Below are 12,069 nucleotides of genomic sequence, written 5' to 3'. Positions count from 1 at the left end.
TAAATACACCCTTCCTTTGGAAAGCTTCATGACACTCCATACAGACATTTCAGTGGTTTGGCTGCTGTTGGAAGTCCCACACAGAGACTTTAGCCAAAGCACAAAAAGTGCTGCCAAGGTACATCACAGAACTTAGCATACAGGGAAGGCTTTTATAAATATGATGTATGAATACATAAGGACATGAAGGGTTGTTGTAAATTATGTTAGAATAGATTAAAAAGAGAATATTGATGTAGAATTACTTAGTTTATGTCTGTAAAGACAGACTTCAGATGGCTGTGTAAGTACCACAGGCACTGCATTATCTATATATTTCAAGAATTTAAGGTAAACTGAAGAACACGAACATTTTGGAAGACGATGTGTCAGAGAAATAAAGGACAGCTAAATGTTCTCCACAAGAGGTGCAATCAAAGCTGTGTGAAGCACCCCATGCAACACTGAACCTATTCAGTATTCTTCTGCTTGTACCTGAATCACAAACCAACTTGCCTTGACTAACAGCATATTTTACACAGATTCTTATTTACTCCATCTTTTGAAATCTAAAGATGCATTCAAGCAGTAAACCAAATTCAAATCAGTGATCTCTCTTAAAGTCAATGAGACAGTATCTGGATTGTTCCCATATTTGTATTCTAAAACTGAAGTTAAAGCTAATGAAAGTTAAATTAATGGCCAAACGATCAAGAAAAACAATAAGAAAATGAAAGTGCTACATGCAGAACATTTAGAGAACTAGATAATCAGCAAGCAATAACCCTGTAAGCAGCTGATTTAGGCAGAGACTTTATCCCATACTGTTTGCTATCCTCAGTTTGTCCTTGGGGCAGCTAGTTCCAAAACTCATCAAAAACAGAACAAGTCACCCTTAGCTGCCTGACAATAGCCCTACCAGGCTTGAGTTGTCAGCATGGGGAGAATCCACAATTTTTTTCTAACGTCTTTCTTTGCACACACTTCCTCTTTCTTTTAATAACCTCCTACGCTGTAAGCTGTGAGAATACATTAATTCCTAATTTCTGTGTAGCAAGAAGTCTAGTGCTGGCAGCAAGTATCATCAGCCAAGCAGCTGCAAAACCCCACTATGAAAAAGGTAAACTGCTGTAAGCCACGGTCTGGGCCAGCTGACATATTGGAGTTGCTGACGCTACCTGTTTGGAGTTCTGCTTCACCTCACCTAGCCCAGACAACCTATAAATTTTGGTTCTTCATTCAGGCTCCCTTAAAACTTGGAGAAATAGAAGTGCTTATAGAGCATGCTTCATCTGCTTTTACAGTAAGCGGCTAAAACAGGTCAGATGAATCACATTAGCAGCAGCTTTTACTCTCCATTGATTACACAAGGAGTCAATAGGGACCAGGTGAGATTGTAGACATTCTGAGCTAGGGAAAATGAAGCTCATCTCAGACAGCTGCACAGCTGCTTCCACAACACTGCTTATCCTCCCATGGCTGAAGCTGAAAGCAGGGCTATTTTCCACTGCAGAAAAAAGTCAAAAGGTGAAGTCAGCAAACCTTCTAGAGACTGACCTCAAATCCAAGTTCCCAACAAGACAAGGTCTTTCCTTCTAACATTTGAATTAAAAATTTGGATTGAAAGTTTGAGTAATGATTTCTATTCCCAGAACTACATATAATCCAGAATCTGACCAATGGCATGTCATTTAACCTTAGCTTTCCTACTAACTGGAAAGTAGGGATAATTATAACAATCACAGAAAGGCTTGGGTTGGAAGGGACCCCAAGGATCACAGGCAGGGCCACCAACTTCCAGATCAGGTACTAGACCAGGTTGCCCAGGGCCACATCCAACCTGGTCTTGAACAACTCCAGGGATGGAGCATCCACAGTCTCTCTGGGCAGCCTGTTCCACACTCTCCACCACACTCTCTGTGAAGGGCTTCCCCCTGACATCCAATCTAAACCTTCCCTGCTTGAGCTTAAAACCATTCCTCTCTGTGCTATCATTGTCCCTCTTGTAAAAAGTTTATTCCCCTCCTGTTTATTAAACCCCTTTTAAATACTGGAAGGCTGCACCACTGTCTCCTTGCAGCCTTCTCTTCTCTAGGCTGAAGAAGCCCAGCTCCCTCAGCCTGGCTTTGTAGAGAGGTGCTCCAGCCCTCTGATCCTGCAGGAACACTGTCTTCATTGACTAACATCTTTATAGCGTACTGGGACTCCAGTACCCCTCATCAAAACAGAGATATTATTAAGTAGTATACAAATGCTATCATGATTACCGCTATAAAGAGCACTTAGCTGATATTTACTTTTTAAACAGCTGAAATTAATTTGCCTGTAACTTTTTTTGGATAATACTCAGTGGTATTTATATCCTAATTTCCCTGTGATTTGTGTCTTCTGATCTGACACATGATAAGTTCACCACCACGTTCTCTTTTCTGTTGTCATGTACTAATGCAAAACATTCATTTTTTTAAAAACATCTGCTTAATATGACTGCATATAAATAAATAAATAAATAAATAAATATATACACATATATATATAAGCCCACACATTCTGCCATTAAATTCACCAGACAAATAGATTTGAGTTTCAGCAACGTAAACAAACCTACAGGCTTTTGCCAAGTCTAATGGACAAATATGAATAATTTCTGCCTAGAAGCCACACTTGAATCACTGCAGACAGTTACTTGGGCTGGAAACCACAGCAAAGCATCACTGTCTCCACCTTCCATTTCACAAATTCCACCAAGGAAATACTCAGGAAAATGCTCACATTATACAAATGCCTGCATTTCAACCTGAAAACAGCTTCCATTTACAGTAGGAATACACACACAAATATATAGTCTCATAAATATACATGAATATATACACTGTATCATGCTTCAGAGGGAAAGCATCCTTGCCTCAGTGAGACCCACTACATCCATGTTCGTGACCCAAAGCAGTGTGCCCAGTGCCCACAGACACGTATGTCGTGTTTAGTAGCATCTGCTTTAAATCTCAGCATTAGAGACAAATCCCTGTTTCCCTGGCTCAGGCATCACAGTCACATTTGATCCCCTCTCAAGGTTACAGAGATTTCAAGGTTACAGAGATTTTGGGTCTGCACACCAAGCACTGACTACAGAAACAAATGACTTACGCTGGCCCATATGTCTGACTGAAGAGCTCCCAGGACAAATGCAGTCTTCCTGAGCTGCAGAAAGCACTGGTGCAAGAGGCTGCAATTCCTGCACAGCCAGACCTGTTCACCATCTCTGTCTCTACCCACCTGAATTTGCTTGGTCATCAAAGTAAAACTCGAAGTGACAAGCAACACCTGTTTCCACAGCTGTTTTCCACACCCAGCTACATCTAATCTTTGCTTCACTGCCTCTCTTAAAGCTTAATAATGGTTTCAGTGAGCATTCTCACTCAAGTTTCTGACTTCTTTACTTAATACTGCCACAGTTGGACTCAGACATCTGAAGGAATCTATGGTTTAAGTAATCCATTCAGCATAGAAAGCCCTGGAAACACGCTTTCTGTCAGTCATCATTTTAAACTGAGAGTGCAAGTTGCTGTACAGTGTGTAATTTTCCACTGTAGCAACGCAATGGCAGGATTTTGCTTTTCCTGCATTGCATTTTCTTAAATACAGCTCCTCTACCAGATGGGCTCCATAAAGTATAAAACAGGATGTGTGTGTCAGTGCATACTTAAAATCAAAATTTCTATTTGTGGTACACACCAGAAAGACTCTGTGTCATCCTTTTAAAGTACTAAGAAACAATTGCAAGACCTGACTGAGTTCCGAGACTGGTTATTTGAATCTACGTACATGTAATTTGCAGATAAAGAGTTTAAAACCTCGGAGGTTCTGAGAATGCACCAGAAAGGTTTATCTGACATGGTGCAGCCAGCTGCTTGCTCTGCATGGATTGTAACCCATACGAAGGAAACTGGTGGGGATGCTTCTACCAGAACAAACCAGGAAAGCCAAGCAAAACACATTCCAGGCCTCAGAAGACAAACTGCATCTCTACAGGGAGAAACACTCCATGTCTGACCCCTTGCTCTCCCCTCGCCCACACACACAAGGGCAGCCAACTGAAATCCTGAGTGTTTGGCAATGGGAGCTGCCCTGATGTCACATAACGTGGCTGGGCTCAGAGAGGATGTGAGATGCTGCTGGGACTGAGCTGCACAGGGCTCGTACCCACAGACACCCACAGGCAACTCTTTCACATCAAAGACACGGACGTGATCACTTTTGGGGGGCAGAGAACTCTATCTAAACGTGAGTAACTGGAGCTTGGCACTGAAGTGATGACAAGAGCACGGCTTCCTCCCCCCGAGCATCGCCACTCTTCCACAGGCCGCAGTGCCAGGAAGCCGCATCGTATTTCAGGATTGATTTTCTCTTACTTCAACCTTCAAAGCCAGGATGTTGCTACATCTTTGTCAGCAATGTCAGAATTTTCCGCACTAAATCAGACAATTTTTTCATGTTAAATTATCTAGATACCTTACATGTGCCGTACCCTGAGGATTCATACTCTTCACTTTCTTCTGTAATCAGATGTTTTCTTTCTCCTCCTTCTCACTTTGCACTTTAAAAATAGTTTAAATAAATGCATGTCTTTATTTAATGAGCCTGTTCTGTCCGAGTGCCTTTGGAAATTACCATCAGTTATCTGCACCAGCTAAAAATGACTATAGGGAACCTACTGATATGAATGCATTACTTGTTATTAGTGCCAACAATCTTGCCTGACAGCACAATAATGTCTCTGACGTGTGATCTTTTCCTAAGGTTTGTGTTTCTTCCTCCACCCTTTGTAGCACTAAGCACTTAGGATTCATACATCATTTGCTATTTTTCTTGCAATATAAGCGTCCCAGTACCATAATGGAATCAGTTCACTTGCACCACATAGCACAATTACATTTGACTCAAAGGCCTGCCTTGTTTGATTTTAAGCATGGTGAAGCTTGGGCTGCATTCCCCATTTTCAAAGATGACGCAGTCATCTGGTATAACTGGGACATGCATTCATTTCTGCCCAAGTGGTGCTGTAACTGCGTGTGACCTACAGCATAGGCTCTAGGCAGAAACCTCCTTCACCGGTGACAAAGTCACAAACTAAACGTGCTTACACATCTCTTCTGCTCTGACAGAGTTCTTCTGGGTTATATGTGAATTTTTCTTGATTTTGTCCTTCCTGTACATTTTTCTAAAAAGGCTTTAACCACCATTGCCTACTTATACCTATCTTTCCGTCACAAACGTTTACTGATACATCTCAGTAACGTAAAAAGCACACAGAGGATGATTTATCTCACCAACTTTAGAGGCTTCCTACTGAAGAATTCTATATCAATCTTATTTTCCTGCAACCTGATGCTCAGAAAAATCATGGATGTTAGAAAAATAGCAGCTTCTAAGTACGATAGCATCATAATGGTCACTCTCTCCACTCTGCAATGCACAGAGGTGACTGTAGAATCAGATTTTCTACTATTTAGCACTCAGAAACAGATTTTCAAGTAATTAAAACATTCCACACGTGTATTAATATTTAAATACAAAGGCTAACCTTCTTTGTAAATAGCATCCAGTTGGTCCTGCTCCCTAGAATAAGAGCACCTATGTGCTCTTGTGAATATCTGATCCACACAAAATGATTTTTTGCTTGATTTTTGAAAAATGATTTCCACTCCCTCAATTAAAAGAGCATGACTTTGCATCTCAAATAATTTATAATGGATGTTAAAATGAGTCTTACCTGTTGTGAGCATTTTAACCTAGCATTATAATAAACAGCCCCTTGCTAAAGAGCAGCAAATCTGTGACAGCTCAACAGAACAGCATCAACTCCATGAACTGCAGTTCATAGGAAACAACATCAAAAACTGCTGCCTCATCAAGCAAAGATGTTCTGTGGAGAAACAAATTATTTCTGCCAGCCTTTCATTAGATCAGTTCTTACGGTCAGAATTAAAGACACACCTTTAGATCCAAAAACTCTCTTCAGTTTGAAGCACAAGTTTCAATCATTTATTTTCCTAAACTTTATCTTTTTCTCCTTTTATTTCCTTGAAACTTGTTTCTTTTCCCAACTCTTTCCCACCTCTCCCACAAACAGATTTAGTGGGAAGTTAGTTTAATGGGAATGTTTTACAACATTGCTAAAATTTGATATATTAATAAAAAGCTGAAGTCTAACTTCAAAGAATTATCTTTCTTCTGGGCGGTTTAATGAAAGGTATTTCCTTTCTCTTCATGCACTGCCTCATTTGTACCTTTAGACCGTGGCAGCTACAACAGCACTATGATAGCATGCTTTACGTAGGTAATTCCATGAATGCAGTCCAATCTCTCTTGCCTTGCAGGTACATGCTAAGACTCTTTGCTAGGATATGGATAATCCAGATTTAAACCCAGCTCCGTGTGATCCTAAGAACAGGTTTTCATCCCACATCACCCAGAATCAGGCAAAGTAGAATTTTAAGTGAGTCTTCGTAACCAGAACCCACACGGGGACACCACGCTACTTGAACAACCTAAATGAAAACACTCGTGCTTCAATTTCTATCAATTGAGAAGTATTGCAGCATGTACTTTCACCAAGGTGGAGTGGAGAGCTTTTGTTCTCATTTATTTTCAGATTCAAGCCCTCAGCTCTACTTCCATGGACAGATCCATCATCCCTGAGCCTTGTCCTGCGGTCAGCTTTGCCAGGCTGCTATCCCCAAACCTCACGGCACTTTGCCTCACACTGCCTATTGCGTGGGAAAGTTTTCCTCAGCATCCCTCTCACCCAGGTTCCTTCTTCTCTCGACAAGTACTTCTAGTAATGAAGCACCAGCTCTCTTGACATTTTTTCCCCCATGCACAGTGTCTTCTCCACCTGTAGCTGATAAACATGAAAGTTGCGAGGATAGGGCTCAAACTGACGGAACGTGTATCAGAGAAAAGGCAAGTGGGAACCCAGGCACCTGCGGTGTCACATGGTTGACTCAGAGCTGGGACAGGGATAATGGGCACCTCAGGAAGGCACCAGCACAGCAAAACCAAGCACTTACCCCTAAGAAGCTGGCACTGCCAGTAAGAGATGGGCAGCAGCTCTTTAATGTACAAGATAAACTTCAAAAGATAGAAAAAGTGCTTCAAATCTTTGGACACTCTACACTGAAGGCTAAACAGAGGAAGTAGGATAGAGAATGACTTTTCCTAGTGAATGCCCACAGGTGGTTTTAAAAGTTATCATTAATTTTGTTCTTTAAAGGAACCATCTGTACTTGCATGTTTGTTTTCATCTTAAAGACATCAATTTCCATGTGTCTTGATAACTGGTTTCAGTTCTGAAACCTGTATCTGGATCCTTGCTCACCAAAACATCCACTGCTTGTTAATAGACATCGTTACAAGAATGGTTTAAAAAAAAAAAAAAAGTATATTGGGTGAGGATATGAGATGAGAGAGAAACAGAAGAATGCAAAATATCAGGTTGCCACATCCACCCGGCAAAGGGAGCAGAGAGAAAATTTCATGTTCTTGCAGATGCTTTACACTGCAGTAGATGATGAGCGACCCAGCCAGGTCTTTGGCACTAAATTGTTGCATGGGCTGCAAGGTTGAACTGGAAAAAAGACAGGAGCACAGCATTCTTCCCCAGACAGCCCCATGCTTTGGGACTAAACACACGTCCCACACAGTTTGATTTTGATGCATCTGGAATTTACCTCCTACCATACACTCTGAAGCTCCTCCAACCCAATAAATTATGAGAGTAAGTATATGCTTATCGTCATTCCCAGCAACGGTATTCTCATATTACTTCCTTAGAAGTATTCCTCTCCTCTTCAAATGTATCTGTGTTGAACCAAGGAAATATGTGGCAACTGCAGTGTCGGTTGTCACAGGGAAAAATATGTCAGCAAAAACATTTGTTTCAATCTGCCGTGTAAAGAAGCAACATTTCCTCAGGGCTTTTGCCTTGTGTGGATAAATAACAACTGTCCAAAAATCTAGTATCTAAAATCAATTCTGAATAACAAAGGGCAAATTTCAGGCAATTACCTTCACCCACAAAAAAGAAATAATCCTAACTGGTTCTTTTTTCTTTTTTAAATTTGGCATCCTGGTCACAAACTTAGATGAGAACTCTCACATGAAGAAAGATGCAAAAGAGCATTACAGATCTTAGAGCTGTAACCCTCTGGGCACACGTGTTTTCCCTGGTGAGCTGCATCATATGGAATATTCACATGCGCAACATGAACAACTCACCAGTCTCTGTGTGTAATCAAAAGCCTCTGTTCCAGCGATGTATTTTTGTCAAGTTTTGCATTCAATTTTACTGCATTGGCACAAGGACAAAATAAATGCACACTAGTAGCTGGAGGTCTGAGCTGAGCAAGTGGCAATGCGGCGAGCCTGCAGCTTCCCTTGGCTGAGCTGCCCTCTTCCAGCTTTTAGGTTCACACACTGGGGTTGTTTATTAAGTCCCCACTGGGTATGTTGAACATGGCAATGCATGCAGTAAGTTCAGCAACGTGGGGTAGCAGGAGCTGAGACACTGCAAGCAATTACATGCTGCCCAGACACCATCCATGGATTTTCTCCATGTTAAACTTGTTTGCACCACCACATTTAATAATGCCTTTTGACTTTAGCAACAGTTATGCCCCAATTCTTTCACACTCCTGTCAGAAAAGACTAACTGCATTATTCGGTGTGCTTTTCCCTGTCTGCTCCATCTCACCTGGAGGTTAGGGTTGCTGACTTGGGACCATGATTTGTTTCACCCCTCCATAGTGCTGCAACCCCATCACCCTTCTCCATAAAGCCACTCTTGTAGCAGGGGAAAATCCTCCTTTGGCCACTCTCCTGCTGCTTCTTGTTCATCAATATGGTCATATTTCTTGCAGACCTTATTTCCTTTAAGGAACAATTGGTGATACAAGTAAATCTTTTTGAGTACTTCACCTACAGCTTCATTTTTGCTTGAGTACTCCAACTACTGCTACACTTCTGAAAATCAGGACTATTCAAGCAGCCTCCTTTTTTGGAGTGTTCAGCAGGAAAAAGCACAGAAGAAAGGCCTGCAATGCTTCAGAGCAGCAGCCTTTTTTCATTTCTATAAATGGTTTTGCTATTTCTTTGGGGCAGAGGAAAGGAGAAGTCTCATGGCCTCTGAGTTTTAACACTGGGGGTTACCACCTGAGTGCTGCTGCTGCTTTGGGGATCATCAAGTTAAAGGTTCTATATCCACTGTGGAAAGGCAAAGTTATGGCACTGAAATGCTTTGTGTTCATTTTGACTTTGCATCAGCAGATTTTGCTTCCTCTGTTCACAGCCAGCTATGTTGAAAGCCTCATTTTCCTTTTTGTAGCATTCTCAGGTTTGCTCAGTGGATGGGGGAATAGAAGATGCAGTTAAAAATACTGTGATGCTGTGGTGGGCGGTGTATCAGAAATAGACAGACAGTGGCTCACTGCAAAGAATACCAAGTAATATCTCACAAAGATAAAGGCATGGCAACAAAAGAAAAAAACTGCATTTTGTTCTGCTGCTAAAGAGCTAAACCTGGACAGAGCACAATTGAGAAAAGTACAACAAGGGCAACACCTCCTCTTGGCTTCATGTGCAAAGACCTATTACAACTTCAGTTGCAGTCAACAGGAGATGATAAAAACATGGCTAGTGAGCATCTCCAGTCATAAGCAAAACATATGCCAGGTTTGGGGCTCTGCAAAGACAGCATGGAAACTCAGCATGGAAATGGATGCAACTGGTATCTCACACAATCCAGCTGCCTCCTCAAACAAAGAACCAGCTTTGCTCCTTTCACCCGCACTTCAAAATCAATTGCAGTTTTTCTGGAGCTATTAGGCACTTCCCAAGAGCCAGATAAACCCATCTTTACCGGTGCAAGGAGCTACAAGGTCATTAACTAGATTTACTCCCTTTTTTTCTTCAAGGCTTAAGTCCCTGTTCATTCAACAGCAACCACAGGGGTAACACGCCATCCCAGAGGGCTTTCACAAGTAGCACACTGGGGTTATTCCATCCATCCACCTGGGACTTTCCTGCAGAGAAAACCAGTGGCTGCTTAACATTCAGCACAAATACTCCAGCACCATTTAGCCAGTAACTGAAGAATGCTGCATCAAACTGAAACTGCTGGGGAATCCTGGACAGGCAGACTGAGAAGGCATCTCTTGAGCTGGGGTACTACAAGCCCCACTACCCATCCAGTGAGCCCCATGGGTTTTTGAGGCCCAGCCCAGAAGGCCAACTATATCCTGGGCTGCATCAAGAGTAGCAGCTAGCAGGGCAATGGTAGGGATTATCCCCCTCTGCTCAGCCTTCCTGAGGCCCCATCTGGAGCAATGCATTCAGGCCTGGAGCCCCGAACTCAAGAAGGAGGTGGAGGTGTTAAAGCAGGTTTAGAGAAGGGCCATTAAGATTATCAGAGAACTGAAGCATCTTTCCTGTGAAGAAGGGCTGAGGGAGTTGGGTTTGTTTAGCTTGGAGAAGAGAAGGCTCCAAAGAGACCTCATTGAAGTCTTCCAGTTCTTAAAAGGGGCTTATAAACATGAGGGAAATCAACTTCTTACATAATCTGATGGCAACAGGAAACTAAAAGCGGGGAGAGTTAGGTTAGATGTTCAGAGGTAATTTTCACTCCAAGGGTGGTGAGATGCTGGCACTGCTGCCCAGCAAGCTGTGGGTGCACCATCCCTGGAGGTGCCCAAAGTCAGGCTGGGTGTGGGAAATGTCCCCACCCATGGCAGGGGGTTGGAACAGTTTGGTCTTTAAGTTCCCTTCCAACCCAAGCAATTCTATGAGTCTATGGTTCTGTGACATACAGGTTTAGGCTCCCATTGGCAGGCATGCATGTGGTGTCCATCTCCCCAGCCCTGGACACTTCGTTACCCTGACTGTGTGGGTGCACTGAAGGATGCAGGCAACTGTGCTTCTGCAAGAAGCACATAAGTACCCATTTGCAGGTCATAGTCAGGCTGCTGGGCAGGGTAGGTGAGGGTAAGTTTATGGTTAGTCCACAGGGGAAAATGTCAGCAGTAAAACACAAGGAGCTTCCAAGCACCAGGGGCCATTAGCCCAGAGAAGAGTGCCATCTACTGATCCACCAGCTTTGCATCCATGAGCATGGGGAGAGACTTCCACCCCACTGGTCAACTTGACCAACGTTTTTTTTCTTTATCTTTCAAGATATGCTTTGATCCCATCGAAGCATCATATAGCCATAGGCATGGGAATAATCATACCTTAAAAATCCCATCAACATGCAAACAGAACCTTAACAAAACACCACTGAAATGCCAAATAAAACAAATGCCATTTAAATGCTGCTATACAGAAACCACAGCCTTAACAATGTGAAAGATTAAAACGAAAAGGTCTAGTATTCTGCACATTAAATGTTAATACTGTTTTCAAAGCAAGTCTAAGAGAAGACAAGTAATTTAATAAGCCTAATGGGTGTGTAATTGGCATTTGACCATTCTTGTCATAAAAGTAGGTGTCTTCCTGGCATAAGATGTGTAGGAACAACACTGAAAGACAGCTGAGGCTTTTAAAACAGAATTTTTAAAAATACCTTCCTTCCCACTCCCCTCACAGGGGTAGATCTATTGAGAGTTCCACTCTGTTAAGAAAAGGATCAATTGGATGAAATACAAATAACTGTGGGCACAGTAAGTGGCACAGTAAGTTTGGAGCCCATTTGCAGCTTAATTTACTGCCAACAATCAGTGATGTCAAGGTTTCAACCATCTCCTGACAGCCCTATGACAACTGCAGTTACACAGCATTATCTGGTTTTCCAGTAAAATCTCTTCCCTCAGACAGCGTCACATTGCACCTCACAACAGGAGAAGCATGCTCCACGAGCCTCAGCATTTATGGATGGAATCAGAACACCTCAGAGGTTCTTGCAATTGCTTTTACTGCTTTTAACACTGTTCACTTCCACAAAGAACTGATCAGTAAAATATGAAAAAGGGGAAATTGCCAATATATTAAATGCTCCAACAAAAGACAGGAGTAATATTAATAATATTTTGTCTGATGCTA

General features: G+C 42.2%; 1 protein-coding gene across 4 annotated transcripts in view; it reads right to left on the bottom strand.

Annotated features, from left to right (window-relative positions):
- EVL (Enah/Vasp-like) overlaps window positions 1–12,069 on the bottom strand; it is a 133,048-nt gene that overhangs the window by 94,216 nt on the left and 26,763 nt on the right. For 2 of the 4 annotated variants that reach the window (XM_090141604.1, XM_090141605.1), the window contains exon 1: window positions 3,124–3,251. The exons of the other annotated variants lie outside the window; for them this stretch is intronic. In XM_090141604.1, coding sequence (XP_089997730.1) covers window positions 3,124–3,236 — 113 coding nt within the window. In that variant the 5' untranslated portion in view covers window positions 3,237–3,251. Of the gene's footprint in view, window positions 1–3,123; window positions 3,252–12,069 lie in introns of those variants that run through there. 4 annotated transcript variants of the gene reach the window in all.

Source organism: Phasianus colchicus, chromosome 5 (assembly GCF_987193195.1).
Source record: "Phasianus colchicus chromosome 5, bPhaCol1.hap1.1, whole genome shotgun sequence".
Lineage (NCBI taxonomy): Eukaryota > Metazoa > Chordata > Aves > Galliformes > Phasianidae > Phasianus > Phasianus colchicus.
Note: the sequence above shows the minus strand (reverse complement) of the source record. Positions and strands in the feature narration are given on the sequence as shown.